The sequence below is a fragment of the Simochromis diagramma genome, unplaced genomic scaffold (assembly GCF_900408965.1).
Source record: "Simochromis diagramma unplaced genomic scaffold, fSimDia1.1 OVJJ01000816.1, whole genome shotgun sequence".
Lineage (NCBI taxonomy): Eukaryota > Metazoa > Chordata > Actinopteri > Cichliformes > Cichlidae > Simochromis > Simochromis diagramma.
Window position 1 is genome coordinate 6444054 of NW_024386908.1, and position 25540 is coordinate 6469593.

At 41.2% G+C, this 25540-nt stretch overlaps 3 protein-coding genes across 4 annotated transcripts; 2 read left to right on the forward strand and 1 right to left on the reverse strand.

The window, feature by feature from the left end:
* Positions 1-1509: 1509 nt before the first annotated feature.
* Positions 1510-4150, reverse strand: LOC120736070 (dnaJ homolog subfamily B member 9-like). The gene is made up of 3 exons (XM_040036024.1): positions 4014-4150; positions 3497-3738; positions 1510-3194 (listed from the first exon to the last, which is right to left on the reverse strand). The coding sequence occupies exons 2-3, from the start codon at positions 3711-3713 to the stop codon at positions 2731-2733; spliced, it is 681 nt and encodes a 226-aa protein (XP_039891958.1). The 5' UTR covers positions 3714-3738; positions 4014-4150; the 3' UTR covers positions 1510-2730.
* Positions 4151-4544: 394 nt separating this feature from the next.
* LOC120736069 (THAP domain-containing protein 5-like) lies at positions 4545-8588 on the forward strand. Its single transcript, XM_040036023.1, has 3 exons — positions 4545-4870; positions 5076-5262; positions 5621-8588. Exons 1-3 carry the CDS (start codon positions 4785-4787, stop codon positions 6323-6325), a joined length of 978 nt encoding a protein of 325 aa, XP_039891957.1. The 5' UTR covers positions 4545-4784; the 3' UTR covers positions 6326-8588.
* Positions 8589-10677: 2089 nt separating this feature from the next.
* Positions 10678-25293, forward strand: pnpla8 (patatin-like phospholipase domain containing 8). Of its 2 annotated transcripts, none has more exons than XM_040036035.1 (10): positions 10678-11469; positions 12757-13801; positions 14834-14983; positions 15081-15232; positions 15415-15509; positions 15623-15794; positions 15958-16015; positions 16187-16381; positions 23726-23921; positions 24058-25293. In XM_040036035.1, the coding sequence occupies exons 2-10, from the start codon at positions 12899-12901 to the stop codon at positions 24330-24332; spliced, it is 2196 nt and encodes a 731-aa protein (XP_039891969.1). In that variant the 5' UTR covers positions 10678-11469; positions 12757-12898; the 3' UTR covers positions 24333-25293. The 2 variants fall into 2 exon arrangements, with proteins under 2 accessions (XP_039891969.1, XP_039891970.1); XM_040036036.1 differs by having other exon boundaries at positions 10678-11421.
* The last annotated feature ends 247 nt before the right edge of the window (positions 25294-25540 follow it).

Consider the following 25540-nt stretch of genomic DNA (forward strand, 5'->3'; position numbering starts at 1 on the left):
CAAGTTTATGAAAAATATGATGGCCATCAGGATTACTTGTTAACCAGTGTTTATTACTTATTAGCCAACCTTACCACCACAGAGCTCTCTGCTAATACACATGCTCACTTCATTTTTTTTTTTTTCAAATGGAGACGTTAAGGGGATTGCTATGCCACAGTCTTTTTTCTTCTACTTTCTCTCTTGTTGTTTTTAATATTTTATTTTATTATCTTGTGGTTGGATCTCATGAGCATTCAGTTTTAATGCTTTAACCCTCCTGTTATGTTTGTTTCTCAGGTACAGCAATTAAGTAAGTTAAGCACAGTTTTAGGCATGCAAACACCTTTTCATAGCTTTTGCTTTGTACTTGAGGAAAACCCACTAAATGACGTAGAGAAATTGTAGGAAAATGGTTTGCCATTTCATGAAATGAAATAATTATGTTATTTATTGCTGTGCTGGATAAACAGTGGGTAAAAATATGTAATTAAGCCAACTTTAGATTTCAAGATTGAAAGATAAAACAGGGAGGGGATTTAAGGAGAGGAGATGCAGTTAGAGTCATAAGTATTTTGACAACAGCAGATTTTTTTGAAAATATAGTCTCTCAGTGGATTATGAGAGAAATTCAAACTTTGACTTTATTTAAAAGTGTTTAATAAAAGTATTGTATTGAGTGTATAGGTGTTACAGATACCCCTCTGTGAATCGCTGCCTTATCGTGGTGGAGTGGTTTGTGTGTCCCAGAGATCCCAGGAGCTATGCTGTCAGGGAGATTTTGCCCCCTGGTAGGGTCTCCCATGGAAAATTAGAACTGGGTGAGGGAGCAGACAAAGAGTGTTTCAAAAGACCCCTATGAGTATACGATCAAGGGAACGGTTCACCCTTCTTGTAATGCATTATAGCCCGAATTTTAATAAAAAGCATTACCTAGGTTTCTAATCCACCATGTTGTTATTTTTGTCAAGGTTGCCTCTGTGTCACCTGATAATCCAATGAATGTTGCAGATTGCGCTCAAAACACTTTTCCTGCTTTAAGAAAGTATGACCTCTACTGGAAGTAGACAAGAATTGCTTATCAGGTAAAATGCTGGCAAAACTGAAAGTGGGTTACTTGTGTATTTTGGTAACTGGGTGACCCAAATAAGTAAAATTGGGGGGTGGATTATGATCCATGCATTTGAACCCTTAAAAAGAGCGTGAAAAACTGTCTTTCAGTCAAATCAACTATTAAGTTTCACATAAGAATCATCCAATGTGCAGTTGTGTTGTGTTATGTAAATATCCTTGAGTGGATCTCTCACTTACTGTACAAAACTGCTACAGTCTGTTTATCTGAGACTGTATAACACGTATGCATGTAAGACTACAGTCTCATTTAAGTTATAACAGTGTGCAGAAGCCAGTGCAGCAACTTGCACTTTGTGGCTTCACACATCAAGCAGCTTCTCCTTTTAGTTGCATCTCATCTCATGAGACCACATGACACGGAACTTATTCTACATTTGCATTGGTGTGTGCTTCACATGCAAATATAATTCATATTTTATAATCAGAATACAATCATAAACAATAAAGCACATTAATAACAAAGACCAATTACACAAGTGCATTACTGCCTCCCTCCTTTCCCAATTCAGTTAAACACACAAGCACAAACTTTCCTCTAATATATATTTTTTTTATTCATTCTCCAAACATTTTGCAACCAATTGATATTCAAGACACTCACACACGCATTCAAAGTGCAGACATTAGACAATGACATTTACACAGCACGGTCTATAGAAGATAGGCAACATGAAGAGCAAAGGTGCTAAATATTGCACATTATGATCAGTTTAGGGAATCTTAACTTGTCAGACCACTCAGTTTGACTGGCAGATGAGCCTGGGCGGTTTTTGTGATAGCTGGTCCAAATGAAAAAACAAAACAACAAACAAAAAACAAACAAACAGCCAAGCAATCACGCATGCAAACACCTCCGCCGACTTTGCCTGTGGCCAAGTCTGCCAGTTTTTGTCATAGGACTGATGTTAATTTCCAACCCTGACTGAGTAAAAGGTAGATGCAACTCTGTTGGAAGAGGAAAAAAAACCAACAACAACCAAAAAAACCTAAATGAGGTAACAGTTGATAATGGCCAAACTGTACACATTCCAGGTGAATGTAGTGCATCCACAAATGCAGTTAGAAGAATTGATTGTTAATGTATCCTTTCACCAAAATAAAGAAAAAAAAAAAAAGGGGGGGTTGTCAGGAAACCAAATGTGCAAAACCTGCAAGTCTTGGTTTTGGATGAGAAAAAGGTTTCTATTGATGAGATAAAATAAAATATGGCCTATATAGCTGCAGAGTTATGGTTTCCCATTTTCACAAATGTGAATTCTAACGCATCTAATTGCTTCACTGCTCAAGAGAAAAGTACTCTTTTTAAACTAAGCATAGGCCATGCCTGAGAATCAGATTGTACCATCATAAAACACAAGTAAACATAACGAACCTGGAAAGCGAGGTGATAGGGAGGTATCTGACAGATCTTAAGACTTATTACTATGCTATAATAATAATAATATGAATGAGTTATTGCTTGGAAGCAGCCATTTTTCGGGCTAGCTTAGATATTTGTTCATACAAGAAATTACATACAATTACAAAAAGCCACACAAAGCCACTCTGTTTCACCAAGTGATAAATTAGCTTTCAATTTCAAAAACCACAAAGACCCCCCCTACTATCCAGCCTGTCTTAGGAGCAGTCAGTGAAGGTGGTCACCATGTTCCCCCTACGCTGCGTCACTGTCCTGCAGTGTTGCTTCCCTGAGCCCTGAAATCTGTTCTCAGTCCTGGAGCTGTGCGTGTGAAAGGAAAACATCTTCTCCAAGTCCTCAAACATATCATCAAATAGTCCTCCGCCAAAGCTGCCCTGCTGAAACTGCCTCCTGTGCCCATTCATGGCCTCTCGATGAGCCTGGAAGTGGCTGTCAAAGTGTCTCTTGTGGTGGGAATTAGAGTGGGAGTGAAAGTGGTGTTGGTGGTGTTGTTGTTGTTGACCAAAAGAGTCAAAGTCTTTGAAAATGTCATCAAAGTTGAATGACTTGAAGTGCTGGTTAAAGTCGTAGTCTCCTCCTCTCTGGCCCTCCCCTGATGAAGCACTATGTCCAAACTGGTCATACTCTTGCCTCTTCTTATCATCCGATAAGGTTTCATATGCTGGAGGACACAAATATATATATATATATATATATATAAGATTAAATTCATTAGGAAATAAGTTACAAAAAGCACAGAATGGGGCGTGTAACCCTTTAGCCGTTACCATAGTGTGCAATTACGTCAACAAAAACAAGGAAATGTGCGACTGCTGGGGCAGATCCTCCCCTTTAAGTCCACTCTAACATCAGAATCCTTAAAAAAAAAACTTTTAAGTAGCAACTATTTTGCTTTTAGGTCTCTAGATCAACTGTATGAGGACTCTTTCCCAACAATACAGACTGACATAATGTGTAACTTACCCTCTGCTATTTCTCTGAACTTGGCTTCAGCGTCTGGCCCCTTGTTTCGGTCAGGATGGTACTTCAGGGCCAGCTTGTGGAAGGCCTTCTTGATCTGCCGCTCGGTAGCATCTCTCGGCACCCCCAGTATGTCGTAGTAGTCCCTTTTGGCCAGAATGAACTCTGAGATGAGCAGAATATGCACTGCTAGCAGCAACGTCGACTGCGCTGTGGCCATACTGGTGGTTTAGACACCTTTCCGTCTGTGAGAACAGCATTTAGACAACTGTGTTAAAAACGTTTCACACAATTCTGAAACACTTCTGAAGCCTTAAAAGGATAAAATTGTTACCGTTTTGTCAAATGATACAAGCAGTTATTAACTTTCGAGCGAGTCTGAGGGCAGAAGGCGTCGCAAACAAGAAAAATGACAACTTTTACTGGAAAAGAGGAGAAACTAGTTTGACCTTTTAAAAGCTTGTAAATTATACCCTATAAAGAGCCACCGGCGGCAGCTAAGTTAAAACTGAGAGCTTACCTGTATACACGGTAACAAACAGCCCGGTGATACTGGTGTTAATCGCCGGAGGTTCCAGCTCAGCTGATGTGAAACGAAAGCTAACAGTTGTTGTCTAGCTGCATTCCTGAGCCGTAACACCACGACTCGCAACGCCATTGGTGGGTTTCCGAACACAGCGATTCAGACCGTTGTGATTGGTGGAAAATATGCGCACGTGGAAGATTTAAGGCCAGGGCGGAACGTAGGTATAGGTAACGCAAGAAAATAATCTGCTTATCTTTTCCGCCTTTGCTTTTCTATTCAATTTTGACGTAATCGATTTAGCAGAATTAGAATACTTAAATAATCCGAGGGTTGGGGAAAACGGAAGCATTGAAAGTCAATAGTAAATTTAAATGAAAGATTTCAAAGATTAAAACGTCGATTGTACTTTATAGACAAATGCCGTAAGACCTATACAGGTTTTGCCATCGGTACATTTTTTATTTAGCGCGTGCGTTATTATTTTGTAGGTTTTTATTTAATACAAATAATGAAAATAATAATTTTATTTAAAAAAGTTATATCCTCATAGGGAATCTTAATTTCAATGCAAATATTTCTAATAAGTGATGACGTGAAAGAGCCAGTAAAAAAGAAAATAAATGCTGTACACGTCACTTCCGTTACGAGGGCTACAAGCCGGATATAATCACCTACGAGCTGGTTTGTGGGTTTTTTTTTCTTTTTTTCTAATTGTATCCTCGAACGGGTCTCGCCGAGGTGTTTTCATGTAGTCTGACTACAGATATGCCACGCTACTGCGCTGTGAGAGTTTGCAGAAACCGTGGGGGGACTGCATCAAGACAAGACAACAAGAGAATCAGCTTCTACCCGTATGTTTTTGTTGTTTTAGTTAATCTGTAACGTGTTGCTTGGCTTAATTGGTGAAAGATGTCACTTGCAGGATGAGCAAAAAGGATGTCACCTAAGTATATCATAGTGCTTGCTTGTAATGACACGAGGGTAGTGTTGGGCTGATCCAAATCACACTCCAGTGCTTAGAGTTAAAGCTCTCTATTATCGGTCTGTCTCTCAAAGGTTTCCTTTGCAAGACAAGTCCAGGCTTCAGAAATGGGTGAGCAACATGAAGAGGGAGCAGTGGACCCCTAGTCGACATCAGTATCTGTGCAGTGAGCACTTTACAGCGGACTGCTTCGATATTCGATGGGGAATCCGGTACCTGAAGAATACAGCCATCCCCACCATTTTTCCTTCTAGTGAAGATGTATGTATCTTGCAGCATTTAGAAAACATCAAGCTCAGAATACAATTTTGGCTTCTTAATAACTTCTTAAACTTTGAGTATAAAGCGTGGTCCTGTGGAGTTAAGCCTGTCTTTATATATATATTTGTATATATTAGTACTATGTTATAACCGTGACTGCAAGGAAAAGAGGTAGTAAAGGCAGGTGAGTTTAAATACCTGGGGTCAACCAATCAAAGCAAGAGACAGGGTACAAGAGTGGTGACGAAAAGAGTGCAGGCAAGGATTTAAGCAGTTTCTTACCATGCGTTTGTTGCGCCAAAACTTGTTGATTTTCTGTTAATTCCCATTAATGAAGACCTTTTATCTTTTATTCCAGGACGATGAGAAGAAAACAACAAACCTGAAAAGAAGCCTCAAGGCTAAAACCAACATTTCACTCGGTGATCCTGAGCTTGCAACATTCGACTCTCCTGCCAGTAAAAAAAGGCCACTCATTTTGAGCAAAACAGGCAGAAAGTCCCAGTCAGCAGTGATAAACAATATGTCTGGGGAGCGCACAGAGATGGTATTTGAACCTGCAGTGTTGGACTCTCATTTAGAACGTTCTGAGATACAGACTGCTGCTTGTGAGAAACCACTTGATGGTGAAACGGCAGCACAGTCTCCAAGCAGGGAACTCTGTTCTGAAGAGCAGGCCGAGTCCGCTGTGACTGTATTGTGCTGTGAGCCAGGTTCATTCTCTGATGCAGGGGCAAACATGGATGGAGATGCATTCCAGGCAGTGCTGGGTCAGGCTTTTAGCTTTGTCCCCATGGAACTGGTCAAGGACAAAACCACAGGCTGTTTTTTAGCAGAGAGTGGACTCACTGATGAAGAGAAGGTTTCTGTTTTTGAGCATTCGTACTGCAGACCGGATACTGACAAAGATGAGCTCTGGAGGAAGATCTTGAGTTTGCACGCAAAGATCTTAGAACTGGATCGCAGGGAGGAGAGCACGGTGGCTAAGATCCGTGCCCTGGAGAACGAGGTAGCCCTCCTGAAGAGGGATGGTGCTGTTTTTAAAGAGAAGCAGAAAGTTTAAAAGGGTGTATATCATCTGTGCTGGTCTGAATTTTTACAAGATGGAACGAGATGTTAATATATTCTTACAGTTAATTTGCTTTTGTAGACATGTTGCAAATGCTTTCATACAAACCTTACACAAAGCACACCAGAAGACGCTGCGCTTCAGTCATATGTCTGCTGGATTCCTTAATGCTGACCTGAATTTATGCGTACACACATAATAAAGTCAGACCAGCCTCAGACCATGCATATCCTCAAAGGATGAAGCCATGGCTGTTTTAGACAATTTAAACACAATTTCTAACAAAATAATATAGCAAATACCTAAAAAAAAAAAAGAAAAGAAATGACAATAATAACAATGTAATATATATTCATGTATTCATTTACAGTTTTAAAAATGTATAAAACTATAACACAGAAATAAGTGTAATGCATTGAAGAATGAAGAAAACAAAATATGTTTTACATAACACAAAAATGGGGGATACCTTTTACACACCTGTGATCATATCCCAGCTTTAAGTGGTTAAAATGGGGGACAGATAATAATAATAATAATAATAATAATAGTAAATAAGCATGGGATTGATGTGCTTTCATCATTGGTCCATTTATTGCGTCTTTAACATCAAACCTTTGTACTTCTGTCTGAACAGAAGCTTATATGATGTGGGTTTTTTCTCCTCTTTTTTAACCATTATGACTGCTGTGAACAGAATTCATGTTCAGTAAGCTGACAGCTTTCTCCACCATACACATCACCGTCTCTCCACGCATTCCTATATAGAGAAATGTGGGGTGGAACAATGTGGCACATGCCTGTTGGGTTATTATCAGTATAGTGATGAGGAAAACTGGCTGGTGTCCATGTTTGATTGAATGAATGAAAGAAGGCCATTGTGCCTCATTTTATCCAGCTCAGTGTTCTACAAAACAGTTCCCTGCTTCTGTTATTACACACGTGTATCAGATCATCTTTAAGGTTCCACCTGCTGGAGCTGGATTACAGCTTCTCAGTGCTTTGTTACAGTGCATAATTATTATTATTATTATTACGGGATGCAGTGCAGAAGTTTTAGGAACCTTAGATGTGGTATCTGAACCGACCCAAATTCTGCAACATGACTGCAATCCAGAGACATAAAGAACAAGAGCCCTGCAGCAGATGCGTCTGAGGTGCTGCAAAAGAGCTGGGGCAACTTCTCTGAGATGCTTGGAACGGCCTTTCTGCTGAGAAGCTTGAAAAACTGTGAAAGTTTTCCTGTTCTTGCTGTTTCAAAGTTGGCCACGCCAAAAATGCATTACTGCACTTTATATAAGTTTACTAAATAAAAACTATTATTTGCGAGAATGTTTAGTGCCTAAGACTTGTGCACAGTAATTTTCTACACTATCTTGTGATCAGTTTTAACTTTCTAACTTATTAATGGTTATTTGACTGCTGCCCTATGCAGCGTTGTTGCATTTCACTGTGTGGTCTGTCGGCAGCTTCCTTTGTTATACTCAGTTTGTTTGCTGCACAAGATTTAAGTGGTTTACATTTAATGTACTGGTGTGCTGCTTAAGTGCTACATGTTATACAATTAGTCATTTAATTGTGTTTTGTTTTAAGACTGAATTAATATAAATAGAACTGGACAAACTGTGATACCTTGATGTGCTGCTGGTAAATTCTCTCCATTTTAACTCTGTTGTATCAGTGCATTCATTCTTTTTTTTTTAAGTTTTTTTCTTCAAACATTTAGTCTGCAAAAAGAGTATTAAGTGAACATTGATGCAGGTGTATTGTGATGATGGCAAACTAAGCATATGATTCAGTTTTCATGCAGGGGCATTTTTTGTGCAGTGTAGATTCAAGTGACAAGGGTCAGGTGACCACAAGTCTAGATTTTCTGGGTTTGAAATTGAGCTGAAGACTACTGACAATGTGTTCATTTGTTTTTCTCCTCATGTTTTGAAAATGACGGTGATCCAGCTTAAGTATATCTCTTTGTGCTTCAGCTCCACCTGCTGGAGAAAGAAAATCATCATTGCTGTCTTTACACGATGCTTTACACGATAGCTGGCACCTATTTAAGCACAAATTGCTGCTGTTGCCTTTATGCCTCTCAAACTGGAATTGAAATAATGCTGCTGTGCATTTTCAGTATTGGGATACTGCTATATATCTCAGAGATATCTCAGCTTTCTTCTTCTTTGGTGGACCACAGTAAAAAGTGTTTTGAGTCATTGTTACAGCCTGCTTTAGCCTAAACTAGTAAAAGTCTGAAGAGGTACTTCAAGCCAGGTGTTTTACTTTCATCCAGCCATCCATCGATCCATTATTTTAATACTTATTCAGATTCAGGTACCACGGGCAGCAGTCTAAGCAAAGACATTACCACCCAGGCATTCCCAGGTCAGTCTAGAGACACTGACGCATTCCCAAGTCAGTTTAGAAAGCATAAGTGTTAGGGGTTCATTCGATCCAAGGGGTCAGTCAGTTCAGGGTTCGGCAGCTCGCATGACCCAGGCTCATCGTGCCCAGTAAAAAAACACATTTTTTTTTCACTAAGAGGGGTTCAGATCTGCGCATATGAAAGTACCTAGGGAACCACTGGTTAGACACCAGTTCCCAGTCCAGTCTGTAGACAGCTAGGTGTTACCAAGCCAGAAATGCCTCACCTAGGAGTCGTCCAGGAGGCATTCTAGTCAGATGCCTGAATCACCTAAGCTGTCTCCTTTCTATATGGAGGAGTGGCGGCTCTACTCTGAGCCCGTCCCAGGTGACCAAGCTCCTCATGCTGTCTTTAAGTGTGACTCCAGCCACCACACTCGTGCGCTTTCTCTTTTTTTGAAAAACAAAAAACACTCAAAAAGAAACAAAGGCAGACAGAGAGAGAGTTGTCTATAACTCTACAAAAGCTGTGCAAAAACAACAGTTACACATCTTTTGAGATATTATATATGCTATCAATATTCTTTTTTTAAACATCAGGATTATCTGCAGCATCATGACAGGTGAACTTTGTCCACGCTGTTCTTTTGAGATTAAAATGATAAAAGATTATAAAAGATATATCTAAAACTTATATCTAAGTTTATTTGAACACTGACTTTTTAAGTGTCAGCGAACCTGTGTGTGAAGTTCTTAAAACTTCTGTTTTAAGATGAAAATAATCATTTAAAAATGTCAGAGTCTCTTTAAAATGTGCAGGTCGATTGTTTTGTGTTTGACCTTGTAATATCTGCTATGACTAGGGAGATTTTAAAGGTTGTGCCCATATCCTTAGCAGACCTTGGAAACTCAGCGTACAGATAAGCGTCTCTCATAGGTCCAGACTTTTTGCATTTGTGATTTAGATGAGCAACAACTAGACAAATAGGATAAGCTATTGCTTTTTGGCTGTCCTGCTCCTCAAACGGCATCTTGTAAATTTGTTGTTGCTTAAAACAACCGTTTACTGTATGCCAAAATGACCTTCAAGCTACTGAAAAAAAGTACTAAATACCACGTATCTTTGTCTTAAAAAGGTTAGGTTTTGATGCAGTGACTTGTACTAAGAGCTACTAAGTAGTCATGCATATGGCTTGGTGGTAGTTTCCCTGGTATAATCAAAAAACAGCTGACATATAGACTGAGGATAATAGAAAAGTGAGATTGCATAAGAATAGCAGTAGATTATTGCCCCAAAATTAATGAATATAGATGCCTTATTGTCAAATAGACCCTCCAAAAAATCCTGCGAACAGAGTTTTTTTTCTGCTTATGTTTTAACAGAAGGGGTTCTTCAGTCTAAAAGTTATAAGTCTAAAAGTGTTTACTGTGAAACCATCCATATTGGAATGAGCTAATAGTGCAATAGTGTCGTGACCAGATCAGTAACATTACCTCAATTTGGAAAGATAATTTAAACCAAGCATTAATAAGAGCATGAGATAACACAACCTTAATGACTTAACAGAGATTCATCACATTGACTGAACCAAACATATTAAGTGAAAAAAATATTAACTGGAGAAAAAGAATTAATTGTTAAAGAACACAAAAAACCGTTTATTTGAAATTTCTTTTGAGACATTTAAAGAGACATCACTTATATCTCAGTCAAAGGGCAGGGGGGCTGTCAAGAAGCCATTCTTAATGAAGGGAAACAGAGACATAAGGCTGATGTATGCCAAATTACACAAGAAGCTTCATATGGGGTTGCCACAGCAGATGGATCCATAGATTTTTATACCAGGTGTCTTTAATGATGCAGTCCACCCTGATATTGTGCTCAGTCTTGTACCAAAATGTTATATGTCATGTGTTAAATATATTTGTTAACTACTAGGCTATTGATCCACTATCCTACACATGAAAAACCCAACAAATGTGACATTTTTGGTTCAAATCTTTGTCTGTATGTACAGAAGAGATGGTGGAGGCTATGTCATGGTTTAGAGACACACAGGGTGTTCCATTAGTTTTACCAAAATGAATGAAATAATGGACACAGAAAAGTAAAGATCATCAAAAGATTTTGATCCACCGTGCAATACCACCTGGAAAGTATCTGACTTTTTTCAACAAGACAATGATCCCAAACCTGTTTCCCTGTGCTGTCTTTTTCTTTCCTCTTTTCTCTTTCCCCCACTTCCCAACTGTACACGACAGACCCTACCTGAGCCTGATTCTGTCAGGAAGACGTCTCTTCTTGTTAAAATGGAGTTCTTCCCTCCACATTCGCAAAGTGCTTGATTATTGGATTTTTTTCTCTAATACTGCAGGGCCTTTACCTTACAATATAAAGAGATGACTCTTGTTGTGTTTTGCCACCATAGCACAGTAAAGAGGGTTTTGTTGAAAAGGAACTTCCCCCTTACTCTTTGTTGTCATTTTCGAAATGAAAACCTGTGGCTCTCAAAGGATTTCAAGATTTTAACTGATGTTGTAACGCTCCTCTTATCTCCTTATTCCTAATGTGTTTTTACTGACCTCTAGTGGCACACCTAAACCACTGCAGGGGAAACGGTCCGTTGAACTATGCCCACATGCGTAACTTCCTCTCCTCTTCCTGTTTATTTTTTTCTAAGGTACAATCCTCATACTGAATGAAACACTCCAGGAGCTCTGGGTTCCAGAAGGTGAGGAGACGATCTGCTCATGTTGCTATCACCAATAGTGTTAGAAAGGTAGGTGTTTTATGTTCACTAGTATTGCTGTCAGGTACCAGCGGGGTCACATGTTTACGTTTAGACGTCTGTTTAGTAAGCTAGCTTTCAGAAATCATGGGTCAGGTGCTTATTCCTTCACATAAGCGTGTTATATAAAATAAGAAGCTTTCTAGTCACTAATACGTTTGAATTGGTTCTGCTAACGCCTAGCGCCAAAACAAACTGTACAAAGCGGACCCAGAGAACAGATAATGGTCGTTATTTAGCCTTTTTTGTGTTTCGAAGTATGTGTGGTGGGGTGCTAATGAAGTTTAAAAGCACCGTCACAATGCAGAGCTAACACCCAGGAACTTAAGGAGCGATATTTTTATCTGCTGGGTTTAAAGGTCTACCATTCGTTGGAGCAAAGTCTTGTTCTCTATAACGTCCACCAGCCACTTCTCTCTAAACCTGGTCCTCCCCGGTGTGTGCACCAGTTTGTTTGACTCCACTATGAAGCTGACTTCCACTGGTATAGTTTGAGGTTTAACCTTCGATACATCCACGACGAAGTAGACGCTAGCTGTCCCCCGAATTGGCTTCCTCGGTGTTGGGGTGCTGAATCGGGCCCGGTAGTGGTGGAAGGTCCGGTGCTCCTCCTCGGTTGAGCAGACAAAGTCCACACTGTACAGCCAGCAAGAGGGGAGCTCCCACGTTTTAATGTAAGCCCCAATCTGCTTTCCCCCGACATTCACTGTGAAGTCCTTGCAGGCAGCCCATGGGATATCATCCATCTCAGCCTTCTCAGTGCGGTGGTGTCGGTCCAGCAGGGTTTTTACAAGCTGAGCTGACTCTGTTGTTAGGTTCATTCTTGTCCCCCTTTTTAACAGTATCTTGATGAAAGTTGCGGTCATTTGTATTGTTTGTTGGACTGTTTCTATAGTTACCGGTCAGACGGCGGCCTCTGTTGGCCAAATTTACAATGGCAAGCAAGTTAACCAATATCGCCCTGAGCTTCTGTTTGGGATGTTTTTGTTTGTTTTCTGATTTCACCTAGCTGTTCGGAATTAGTTTGAACTGATAAATAAAAGAAAAGCACTATATTTGAACTGAGAACATTTTTTTTTTAAGTATTTCCTCATATCCATCCTATAAGGTATATTTTAGCATAAAACAAAGTCACAGATTTACAGTGTTTAAAACACTTTATTAAGTGCAAAAAAGCCCAAATTTAAGGTTTCCATATGAGGACACTGGGTTTCCGGCTGATATACAAGTGTTCCTCTTTATATAATTTCCTTTTTATCTCTGTTTTTATCTTTACAGGTAGTGTGTTGCAAGCAGCGAACAATAAACTCATGGCAGAAAGCCTCCCAGAATGCTGCTGAATTTGCAAGAAGTTATCGCCTCATCTGTTTGCTTGAGGAAAGTATTTCTCTCCTGCCATCCCCAGTGAAACAGGAGACGTATGTCACGGATTAGGATCACACTTGACAGTGTTACCAAGGCAGTAGGTGGCACAGACTTCATCTCCAAGTTCTCCCGGCTCAAGGCGGGGGGCGGCGGTGGCACAGCTGAGAGCACCCACGCAGAAAAGTCTCGGGTAAAAGCCGAGACAGTAGCCTCAAAGGCCACCGCTTCACCACCTGAAACTACAATGAAAGTAGAAGATGAAGGTGAGGAGACAGATAAGGAGCAGCAGCAGATTACAGAGAAGCCCTTTGTTTCCACAAAGAAGTCCATGTCCACTTTGGATTCAGCAGCAAGTGTTTCTGCCCCGTCCTCTAATGTGGCAAAACAAACTATGCAGCTGCTCCAGCCGGCAGCTCTGTCTACCAACATGGATGAGACCTACAAAACCCTGGCCAACCACATTGACGCTTATTTCGGACCCAGCACAGAAGGAGAAATTGGCGAGAGCAGGCAGCAGCAGCACATAGAAGGGGGCGATCATGTTGCTGGACCAGTTCCTCAGTTTTCCTCTCAGAAGAAGGGGGACCACATTCCTGTTTTGTCCCCAGTAGGAAAAAGTGTTGAGGCGCCAGCTAAAATTCCTGCCTCTGCCTCTTCTCCTTCGCCTAGTCCTCCAGTAGAGGCTCCTTCTGCCGAAAGCGAAGCTGTGGCGACGGCCTCCCCTAGAAAAGGCTTCACTCATTATCTGTCCTACCCTCGGCCCAGTGTTCAGGCTTTTGTCGGCAGCTACATCGCACCACTGGTCCCCAAATTTAGAAGCGATTCCAAAAAAATGGCAGACACGTCTTCAGATGTTGCCGTGGATGATGCCACTCCAGAGAAGGAAGAAGTAAAGACGGAGAGTGAGGAAGAGAAAGCCGACAAAGCAAAGCAAGAGCTGCTAACTCAAAGGGAAAAGGTGAGGTGTTAAATGTGATGTTAATGACCGATCCATGCTTCAGAGCTTTGATTCACATTCACAAGCAAAACAGAACAGGAGAGGAGAAGCAGTACAATGAAAAATTTAAATAAAAGCTAATGCCAAAAACATAGATGAAATGTATTTACACTTTCTTCAGTAAATTAAAATAAGATGGAATTATTCTGGAGCGACGAGATCCTGTCAGAACTAAATAAGTCATGTAGAAGAATTAAGTTTGGAAGTGATCCAATCAGAAGTAATCTTCTTACTTTCCTTTGTGCACATTTGATTTGTCCATCGTAATTTTTTTTTTTTGAGAACAGGACAAAACATCAACACTTGTGAGGAAGAGAAGAGCAGGTATATGGTCACATTTCTAATTTTATGTCAAGGGAAATTAAAATGCTTTATGAACTGTGTATGAACTAAAATTAGACTAAATCTAAAAGAATCCCACTGACTAAGCTATGACCTTTTAGACTATGACTAAAAGATTATGACTAAAACTAAATCTATATTAACACTAGTTCTAAGAAATGAAGATTACACCATGTGGGAAATATGCATCGGTGTGTACTGCTCCCTTTACTGTCTAATGAAGCTGGCAGTTAAGGACACGTGAGGCAACTGTTTCTCAAACTAGAGATCTCTCATAGTCACGTGACTGGATCTTCCTCTTCTCCTCCTCCTGTCTCTCCTTTCATACCGGTTACAATTAGATCACCTCGTTGTGTGAAGGGAGTAGAATGAACTCATCCTTTCCTGCATGTAATAACCTTTTATTTCAAACCCACAAAGGCTGCCCCTCCACATGTCGAACTACCCATAATTATTGCTTCAGCTCCCAGATATATAAAAATGTATGAGGTAGCACAGCGTGTCTTTGGGCATGGAAGGGGTGGTTGATATTCCCTGAAAAATGTTATAAATGATGAGCTCTACTATTTGTCATTGTCATTTAACACATATCCAAACGGTTTCCACATTATTTTTGACCTTTGCTTTATTTTGTCTGCGTTTGTCACCTAGATAATAGCCAGGGTGAGCGTAGACAACAGGACCAGAGCTCTGGTGAAAGGCCTGCAGGCCGTCACCGACGTCAAACTCCTCACTGCTCGAGTGGAGGAGCTTAGCAGCCATCTCCTGGAATTCCCAGAGACTCGAGTTGTGGCCATCAAGGTTAGTGCTGTTTGTAATTTCAACTTGTTCTTGTAACATGTGGGTTGCATGGTCATTAAAGTCATTCATTTTCTGTGTTTACTATTGTGACTGATAGGAGAAAGCGCTGCCCTGCCTTCTACGACTGCGCCAGGCCAGAGATCTTCCTCTTCAGGCTGCTGTGAGAGAAGCGTTGGCCCTGACTGGCTACACCGAACCAGTCAAAGGCAGAGGAATTAGAGTCCTGTCCATAGATGGAGGGGGAACAAGGTGCGGCTTTTGGAAAAAAAGACAGACACTCAGATTATATTAAAACTAATACAGAGTACAAATCTACTGCACATGAATGTAAATGAAACAAACTTTTTAAACAAGGTGATCAGCAGACATCAGTCTGCCTAAAGTAAAAGTGTTGCGGACACAGACTGAAATATATTGTTAAACTGTTCCAGGGGATTGCTGGCCCTGCAGACTCTCCATAAGTTGCAGGACCTCACAGGGAAACCAGTCCACCAGCTCTTTGATTACATCTGCGGGGTCAGCACAGGTATGGTGTTGCCACCTCTTTCTTGTCGGTCTGTTATAAGCTTAATCCATCATTTATTTAATCGATTAAAGGATTTTAGGTGTCAGCTGTCCTCACTTGTTCCTTTCCATTAGGTGCCATTCTGGCTTTCATGCTGGGGATTTTCCAGGTCCCCCTGGAAGAGTGCGAGAAGATGTACCGGGAGCTGGGCTCGGATGTGTTCAAACAGAATGTGATCGTTGGAACAATGAAGATGGGCTGGAGTCATGCTTTCTATGACAGTGAAATGTGGGAGAACATCCTCAAGTTAGTCTGCAACGCTCTTTCATTGCTTATTTAAAAAAAAAAAAAAGGTCTGTTTTTTTTATTTGTACACTTTTTGCATTCTTTCTTTCCTCTCTTCAGTCCTCAGCTTCAAAGACACCAGGATAGTCTAGAGTATTTGTATGTAATTTTGTGTTTTCTTTAGAGAACGGATGGGTGATGGACGTATGATCGAGAGTGCCAGGGATCCCCACTGCCCAAAAGTAAGTGTTTGAGTGCACACCCATGGGATTTTGTTTAACATCTTAATATTTCTAATGTGCCTGTTTAGTTTCATTTTTCTCTTCTCATTGTTTATACCGCAGAGGACTTAGGACTTGAAGGGTTTCATGAAACTGATTTCAAAATTAAAAAGTTATTTTCATGCCCACTAGGTGTCAGCAGTGAGCACTATTGTGAATAGAGGTCTTCCTCTGAAGGCATATGTGTTCAGGAACTATCGACTCATGCCAGGAGTGAGATCTCACTACCTTGGAGACTGCAAACACAAGATGTGGCAGGCTATCAGGGCCTCGTCTGCCGCTCCGGGCTACTTTCAGGAATTTGTTCTGGGAAAAGACCTTCATCAGGTACAACATGAATGTGAGACAACTGGGAGGTGTTTGACTGTTCAGTTTATTCAGTTTATTTATTTATTTTTAACTTAAATTTAAGTCTGAACTGAACTCATCTTGTCCATCCACTCATGCTGCTAACTGCTTATCCACTTCACTAACTAAATCGCAATATATTAATTTAGTAGGGGTGCAACGATACACAAAATTCACGGTTCGGTTCGGTTCGATACTTTGGTGTCACGGTTCGATATTTTTTCGATACAAAAAAATGTTCATGCCTTTTTAATTTGTCATTTATTAAAATTATAAATATATATTTTAACTCAAAAGTACAGTTTTTAAATTTTATGTTGCTGAAACAAAAGTAATTAAAAAAATAAATATATCTCAGGGCTCTCAAAATTTCAAAATCCCTGGTAGCCCTTCGGGCAGGGACTCTTCAGTTTTTGGTAGCCCAAAATAAATGTAAGTAGCCCGAATAAAAAAGAGAGCAATTTTTTGATTAATGTTTTGTTTCCTTTACAATATTATACTTTAATGTATAATATTGTAAAGGAAACAAAACATTAATCAAAAAATTGTTGAAAAACAAATTACAACATTGTATAAAAATTACAATCATCAACTCAAATACTTGGTTCTAATTGAACAGAAATTTCTATGAACTTGTAAGAACTCTGTAGGACATGAATCAGTCTGTGTCAGATCCTGAATTTGAAATTTCCGCTGAAGTCACGGGTAAGAGACAAGTGGAACCAAGATCTAGGCCATTTGCTTTTTGAAGTTTGCAAAGACTGCTAAATTTTGCCAGTGGTAGTTCACTCTTTGCAACATAGTACGCTGTTCTAAACAGATTTTTCAGGTTTATTTTTAGTATGTTATTTGCAATTGGTGTTTGTTCTGGGAAAGATATTGCAGACTGAGCAATAATGCATTTCTTGCATTTCTCATGGCTTCTAATCGGGGCCTTTCTTAAAATGACTGGTCCCAGTAACAAAGGCGCTTGTCGACTCAGAAATCGAGAGAAAACCAACAACACACCCGGCAGAACATTATGTTATTTACACGGGTGCACATAAGTGGTTCGCATGTGCGCATTCGCTGTCAAAATAAAAGACGCGCACCAGATAAGAAGTTGCAACGCGCGTTTGCGTCCATATAAAAAGCACTGTTTTTGTCCGCTAGAGTGGGATTTTCACGGCACATTCCGCACCACATCTCTGTGCGTTCATCATTTGTTTGAAGCCAGCTCACCTCCTGCAACCACTTTTCCGAGAATACGCGCTTCTTTTGTGGTTCGGACTCCTTCTGACATTTCTTTGGAGGTGGAGGAACATCACAGTAATTGCTTAAAGGAGCTTCTTCGACATCTTTAAGAGTTTTAAACAAATATCTGTCCTCCTCCAGAAAATCTTATGTATGCAAACAGGCGTTGCAACTTCTTATCTTGTGCGCGTTTTTTTTTTTTTTTTTGACAGCGAATGCGCACCTGCGGACCACTTATGTGCAGCCCCTGGTTATATAGCTCGTCATATTGCAGCCACAGAAATTCTTTTGTCCATGAAACCATAAAGCTGCACTTTCTTTTTGCCTTATAGTCTGATTTGTCATAACTTTTCCGTTTTGTGGTAAGCTTTTCTTTGGCTGTCACTTCTTCACCCTGACCTCTCTTATTTGGCTCAGCAGAACTAAAATATAAATCCTGCTGCTTTTACACACACACACACACACACATATAACGGTCAGCGATTCTCTGCGCGATCAACCTCTCATATGTTTAAGCTTGCTGCGGGAGATTTCACTTGTCATGTTTGCATAGTAAGCTAACGATTGATAAGACGATGTCAGAGGAATTGGTGCACAAATTATCATCACTCACCAATCAGTGCTGTCGCTCTCTATACACAGTTCGCACGATTGCAAAGTGAAAGCAAAAAACAAGCGCAAATTCAAACGCGATTTCAATATGTCACATATTGACAGTGGCTCACCAATGCCAATGACATAATTACCCAGCTACATTTCCGAAAGAATGCAAAAGCATTGGCATATATTTTTCCTTCCTACAATAGCCCTACGGGCAGGGCAGAGATAGATTTTGGTAGCCCGACTGGAAAAATCGCTAGCTCCGGGATGTCGGGCTAGCGATTTTGCGAGCCCTGTATCTGATTGAGGAATCACTCATCTTTGGAAAAGAGAGTTTATTACAGAGAAATGGCTCTTTCCAAAATAAAAGCTATACTATACGCTTCTTCTGGGCTATATTCTCAGCAGCATATTGTAGCGGGTCAGGGCTGTTCGGGGTTCTGTTTGTACAGTTATGTTTTGTTTATGTTGCCATAGTGACGGGTGACGCCCTCTCGCTGCGACGGTGTGTCCTTCCGGGGTCAGAGGGCGCTCTGTGTGTTGTTGTTGTTGTTGCGGTTGCCGCGCTGAGCAGTTAGCTAGCGGCAGTGTTCTTCTGCAGATGTCAATAAACGGCTGTGCTCCCTGGCTAGCTCACGGGAAGCAAGACCAAACGACACCCCCGTCTCCTCCTTGTCTGAGCTCGCCACATTGGTGTCAGAAGTGGGATGATGGTGGCACCCCATGTTCTGACCCGAGTGACTTTTCCCCCGCCGGTCGTGACCGGCCGGTGCGCCAAAAGAAGGCACCTGGACATTTGCAAAGTGAAAGCAAAAAACAAGCGCAAATTCAAACGCGATTTGAATATGTCACATATTGACAGTGGCTCACCGATGGCAATGACATAATTACCCAGCTACATTTCCGAAAGAATGCAAAAGCATTGACATATATTTTTTCTTCCTACAATAGCCCGGCGGGCAGGGCAGAGATAGATTTTGGTAGTACGACTGGAAAAATCACTAGCTCCGGGACGTCGGGCTACCGATTTTGCAAGCCCTGTGTTACAGGCATGGCCCTTTAAGGATGAAGCCTGATGGGAAATGTATTCGGGATGTGTGTAGCGGGACTGCCTGGTGTGTGTGTGTGAAGAGAGAGAGCGGAGAAGGGGAAAAAGTAACGGTTAGCTACAGAAGAGACGAAAAGAAAATAAATAAAAGGAATATAATAACTCCCTCGACAGCCAGAGTTGTGTCGGCGATGCTCGCTGTGAGTAAACTGTTTCAGCCCACTGTACGCGGTGTTCGTGCCTTAGAGAAGAAATAAAGTTCGGTGAAGCAGTTTCCTACGCCTCCTTCGATCTTTTTGCTAGCGGAGTTGACCTGTATAGTAAGCTGTTGCCGGCTACGAGTCAGTTACGGAACCTTCAAGTAACTGCCAGAGGTTTCCTTACTACGGTTCGGGGCCGCGGATCTGGCGCGGTAACACCTGTATCTGATTGAGGAATCACTCATCTTTGGAAAAGAGAGTTTATTACAGAGAAATGGCTCTTTCCAACATAAAAGCTATACTATACGCTTCTTCTGGGCTATATTCTCAGCAGCATATTGTAGCGGGTCAGGGCTGTTCGGGGTTCTGTTTGTACAGTTATGTTTTGTTTATGTTGCCATAGTGACGGGTGACGCCCTCTCGCTGCAACGGTGTGTCCTTCCGGGGTCAGAGGGCGCTCTGTGTGTTGTTGTTGCTGTGCGGTTGCCACGCTGAGCAGTTAGCTAGCGGCAGTGTTCTTCTGCAGATGTCAATAAACGGCTGTGCTCCCTGGCTAGCTCACGGGAAGCAAGACCAAACGATACCTCCGTCTCCTCCTTGTCTAAGCTCGCCACAATATTAAACATATCAGGTCCCCATAAGGAGAATCATGTGCTAACGGCTGTCTAAATGACTCGGGTAAAGTTTGTAGCATGCTGCATGCTTGTTGTTTTTGTCTGCTTCCACTTGTCTTTGCACTAGGATGATGTCGGTGTAAATGTGCAGTCATATTCGTTGTGTTCCCACTAGTGCTGTCAGCGTTAATCTCGTTGAAATGACGTTAACGCCACAACACGGCAAATCTCCGTTAACGAGCTACCCCTGTGTGGGGCTAGACGGCCAACACGTTAACGAGCTAACTGCGCTAACACACTAGTTCCCACCCATGTAATTGAGCATTGCGTGGCACATCCAACATACTGTTTTACTTTAGTCCATGACGGGGTTACCTTCAGGGTCATACGTCACATGAAAACCAAAATAATTCCAAACGCCAGATCTGAATGAGGGTGGGGGAGGTTCAATTTGCCATGTTGCAAGGAGAGCTTAACTTCTGTCTCGCTAGCTTGCCCTGCGCTCTTCCTTCTGAGATGCTGTCTGTGTTGAACGCTCAGTGGATCTGCGCTCGACAGTGCAGCCTAGGAGGAGTAGTCGAACGCAGATTCACTGAGCGCTCAACACAGACAGCATCGTCAGAAGGAAAGTTGATAAAATAAATTACAAATTTTGTATTGTTCGATACATATGCGTACCGAACCGAAAGCACTGTATCGAACGGTTCAATATCGATACGAGTATCGTTGCACCCCTAGAATTTAGTTATTGTGTCTTGGTTTCAGTTGACCTCCACATTTTCAAAACCATAAAAATAATCTTCTGTCACAAATTAAGCCTAGAATTAAGCCAGTGTTATGGAAGTAACAGGGATTGAGACTGGCATGTGAAAGTGCACGTCTCTAAGAGGTTTGCTTTCCAGGAAATCTACCAATGCGCTTCTGCCACGATGCTGCTTTTTTTTAAGGGACCAGTGCCAAGGACACAGGCACTGCATGCAACAGCAGTGGCAGTTTTATTTACATAGAGCATTTTATTACCCATAAACTAAGCTGCAGTGCATCGTGTGTGTTTGTGCATCAAGGATATATGTGCAGATTTGTTCCACTATTTCAAACTCACAACCTTGGAACAGCCCCATAATTGGCTCTTCCTTTTTTCTGGCTGTCAAGAGCCTGAAGGACAGAGGGGAAAGTCAACAGAATGGGGTGGCGGTACAGAGAGAGAGAGTCCTCAGACCTGGTCTGTGACCTTAAACATCAATGGTATCCTCCTTTTTACACCTCGAGAGGCCTTCCTCGAGGGAAATTGCAAAAGTTTCTGATTCCCTATGAAAGAGAATATTTTAAAGGAACCGTGTCTGTGTGGAGCCTATTCCAGTTGTCACAGAGCGAAAGGAAGGGAAACACCCGGGACAACCCGACAAGCATGTGGGAGGCGAACCCATACGAGCAAAGTGAGAACATGCAGACTCTACAGAGATCATCAGTCAGCCCGTAATATTGCCCAATATGTCATTTAGTTTCTAGTTTGGATTCTTGTCAGATGTATTGTTTTTTTTTCTCATTTTAAAAACTGATTGCTTTTAATGTATTAGGTGGGGCTTAGACGGTGGCCCTGAGAGTTCAAATGTGCTGCAATTTAAGAAAACACACTGGTATTTTGCTGTACTCTAATAAATCTGGAAGTTGCCCAGAAAGACTAATATTAAAGTGTTATTTTGAAGTGGTATTATTAGGGCAGGATATCTTTAGACGATCTTACAGGCAGCAATTATCCTCAAGGCTTAGCTTCATTTTGATAACCTACTTAAGCAAAATTAGCCTTGTCCCTTCTTCTCTCCCCTGCCATTTTCTAATACAGTAGTCCTTGTAGACCCCCCCTTTTGTGTTTTTTTTTTTTTTTTTTTGGCCAATAACAGGTCATAATCTCCACCTCTGGTCTACATAAGCCTTGATACTTGTAGACGTTATTGGTTTAGAACCAAAGGCCTGCTCATTGTTTGCCCGGAGAGCTTTTTTTGTGGCACTATCCCAGCAAACGTGCTCTAATCTTTAGTTAACAAAAGCTAAGCTGTCTGCTGCTTTCTCTCCATTTATTAACAAGGCAAATATGACATGGCTGTAATCTCCCTTTCTATCCAACACAATTACAGTTACATTTCTGTTTGCATGTATAACGTGTGTGTGTGTGTGTGTGTGTGTGTTTCTGTTTGCACATTTCTCTCCTCACTTACACCTCTGCAGAAAGTATCTGTTTCCCATGCACTGGGCTGACAGCAGGGATGGAAAGACACAGACTGAGAGAGTTATGTGCGTTGTTCTCCAAATTCCTCTTGGAGCCAAATAGTGTTTCATCAACATTTTGAGCTACCCTCGCCACCCACTGATCTCACTCCTACTCTAGTTTTCAGCACTTGCAGCGGTATTTCTCAGGAGAGTTCTGCCACTGCAAGGGATTAAAAAAAACACACGAACACATTCAAGTCCATTGTTTTCATCATACAGCATTACTAAGGAGTTTCTTGCAGTCACTGAGATCAGAGGGGTTCTGAATGTCATTTAGTGTCAGAGTCAAGAGGAATCTGTGTGGTTTGTCTCAGCAGTGCAGCTTATAGTATACGAATATATATGAATTGCTTACACCTTTGTCTTAACAGTCACACAATCGGGCTTAAAATGACACTTTTAATGTTTTATTGTACCATCAGAACGCCTTGAGAGCAGAGCAGACCCATTAAGATCAACACTTACTGTGGTCTAATGTAATGTGCGGATAAGTGAAGAGCAGAAGAAAAGATTTTTGTTACCAGGAGCTTTCTGCTTTTGTTTGTTGTCCTGGTGCTACTGACCCGTTACAGCCTACGGTCACTCTGAAGAGTGAAACAGGGAACTCTCATCAGATGACACTTTGAGTCTGATATAAATGTGCATCCTAAAATGATTTCTCTAAGTCTTATGTATCCTTACAAACTAAACTACTGCATTAGTTTCATTGCTTTTCTGTTGCCCCACCACCTGTAGAAGAGTGGAAATAACCTTTTCCCACTTCTCTGCGGGGCAAGATGGAGTGCCACACTCTCACACTATTTAATCTCAGCCAAAAGCACTTCAGTGCTTGGATTAAATTCAAAACTGAACTTGGTGAAAGGCTGACAAAGAGCAGAAGCAGCAAAACGGTTCAGACAGCCATTGAGCTGGATTATTCTCTTTTTCTTTTCTTATCTTTTCTGTCGGCTCTGTTCATGATTCTGTCAAGAATCTGTTAACACTATTTAGTAAAAATGCACACCAAATGGGTAGTGCAAAAGCAATGGGATAATACAAGAAAGTTGTAAGATTAAAATCCTGAAACGCACTGTGATTTACCAGTGAAGCTACATTTGTACTGTAGGTAATTTCTGTCCAAATGATCCAAATGCAACTTATTTTTGAGGGCAGATAAAACCACTGTTTTCCAGGCTTGTTTACTTCGTTTTCCAGCACAGCACATCTCTCGCCCAAAGCTATGTAGCTCCAGGACAGCCTGTCCACTTCACCTCATTTGTCCTCAACATGCTGTCACAACAGATATATTTAAGTTAAAGGACACATACCAAAAAATCTTTCTCTGCACAATAAAAACATGGCAGCCTTTCTTCCTCTCTAGGATGGAGGACTCCTAATCAACAACCCCACAGCTCTGGCCATTCATGAGTGTAAGTGTCTGTGGCCAAACACACCCCTGCAGTGCGTGCTGTCTCTGGGCACCGGGCGATACGAGACAGCGGGCAAGAATAGCACAACCTACACAAGCCTCAAGACCAAACTGGCTCACGTCATCAGCAGTGCCACAGATACAGAGGGTAGGACCACACAAAATGTTGTTTATCAGTGTTTGACATCCCACAAGCAGTTATTTCTAAACGAAAGGTTAGAGGTGGTGTGATGAAAACCAGTATTGGACAAAACAAAAAACATGTCCCTCCATCCTTATTTCAGAAGTACACACCATGCTGGATGCTCTCCTGCCCCCGGACACCTACTTCCGTTTCAACGCCTACATGAGCGAGGACATCCAGTTGAATGAGAACCGTGTAGAGAAGCTGAACTTCCTCAAGAGCGAGGGCGAGCGCTACCTCGAGCGCAACGAGGCCAAGCTGAGGAAGGCGGCTAGCGTCCTGGGCCAGGAGAAGAGCGCCATGCAGCGACTGGCCGAGTGGGCCAAGCTCAAGGCCGACATGTACGAAGGTTTCCCCTTCGTCTCCAAGCTCTAGCCTGGTAGCAGTGTGACCCTAGGGGTTTGTTTTTTAAGGTACAAAGACACAGAGAGGGAGGCAAATAGACCCCCAATGGAATCAATGTTGTGGAAAAGATGCATACTAGGAGACAGTTTGAAGTTAAATGCCAAATGTTTACACTGTTTTACCGCAGCTACCTAACACTAAAAGAAAAGAGCCTTTGGTCATATTGATGTTTAATAATTAACAAGTGTAATACAATTTGCTGTTGGTGGGGAAGGATGTGTCTATAGTGGAGACGGAATGTTCTATTAGAACTGAGCAGGTTTTGACATTACAGCGGAAACCTTTACATGACTGAGGGAGGAGGAAAATGTAAGAAAATGCTGGTTTACTGGTTTTTGGGACGCACAAAGATGGGCATGTGATACCTGTTATACACAACAGTTTACCTATGGTTATTGGGTAAAGGAAGTGAGCTTTGTTTTCTTTTTCAGTAACTTGAATACATAAAGATGTAATTAATACATGATTGCACCGTGAGAACATGAGCGTGACTGTATCTGTAACACTGTACACAAGTTAACACCTCACGCACTTTTTAAAGGGTAATTCTTAGCCTCTCTGTTGAGAATGATGTAAATACATTTTGTGGTAATTATGACATAAGTAATTATGAAGTGTTAGAATTTAACAATTTAAAAAAGTGTGCACATACCGCTACTTTGAAGACTGATACTAAAGTAAAAGAAAGTGTTGTAATCTGGTAAAAAGCATGTCTATCCCGCTTTAAGCAGCTAGTTGTGGCCCCATGGTTAATATAAAGCTTTTACCTTGAACCTCAATCAAGCCTGATTTCTGTTTCTGCACAATTTATAAACTAAATAGACTTGACATTGTGAGAATCCTTCCTGCCCTGACCCCTTCCTTCATTACTTAGTGGAATGCCAAAAATGAACAAAATGTAATGATATAATAAAATTATACTGTCAAACCACTCTTCTTTCTTGCTTCTTGCACACAGTGTTCTTCACTCACTCAGTCTTTGTGTTTACACACTACTTTGAATTTAATCCTTAGTTATTATTAAACCTGACCCTGGTTCTGCCAGAAGTTTCTTCTTCTTTAGAGGGGAGTTTTTCCTTCCCACTGTTGCCACTGTGGGCTCATCTGATAGTTTTGATTTTCTGTATTATTTTAGCATCTTTACCTGTCACTCATTTATAACATTTGGGGTGTTAGGA

What these genes read in the sequence shown, in the direction of transcription:
- pnpla8 (XM_040036035.1), top strand. Translation starts at nt 12,899, where the DNA reads ATGTCACGGATTAGGATCACACTTGACAGTGTTACCAAGGCAGTAGGT. An exon ending in TGCTAACTCAAAGGGAAAAG is followed by an intron (nt 13,802 to 14,833) that starts GTGAGGTGTTAA and finishes TTTGTCACCTAG; the next exon opens with ATAATAGCCAGGGTGAGCGT. An exon ending in GGGATCCCCACTGCCCAAAA is followed by an intron (nt 16,016 to 16,186) that starts GTAAGTGTTTGA and finishes CATGCCCACTAG; the next exon opens with GTGTCAGCAGTGAGCACTAT.
- LOC120736070 (XM_040036024.1), bottom strand. Translation starts at nt 3,713, where the DNA reads ATGGCCACAGCGCAGTCGACGTTGCTGCTAGCAGTGCATATTCTGCTC. An exon ending in GTTCAGAGAAATAGCAGAGG is followed by an intron (nt 3,195 to 3,496) that starts GTAAGTTACACA and finishes TGTGTCCTCCAG; the next exon opens with CATATGAAACCTTATCGGAT.
- LOC120736069 (XM_040036023.1), top strand. Translation starts at nt 4,785, where the DNA reads ATGCCACGCTACTGCGCTGTGAGAGTTTGCAGAAACCGTGGGGGGACT. An exon ending in AAGAGAATCAGCTTCTACCC is followed by an intron (nt 4,871 to 5,075) that starts GTATGTTTTTGT and finishes TGTCTCTCAAAG; the next exon opens with GTTTCCTTTGCAAGACAAGT. An exon ending in TTTTTCCTTCTAGTGAAGAT is followed by an intron (nt 5,263 to 5,620) that starts GTATGTATCTTG and finishes CTTTTATTCCAG; the next exon opens with GACGATGAGAAGAAAACAAC.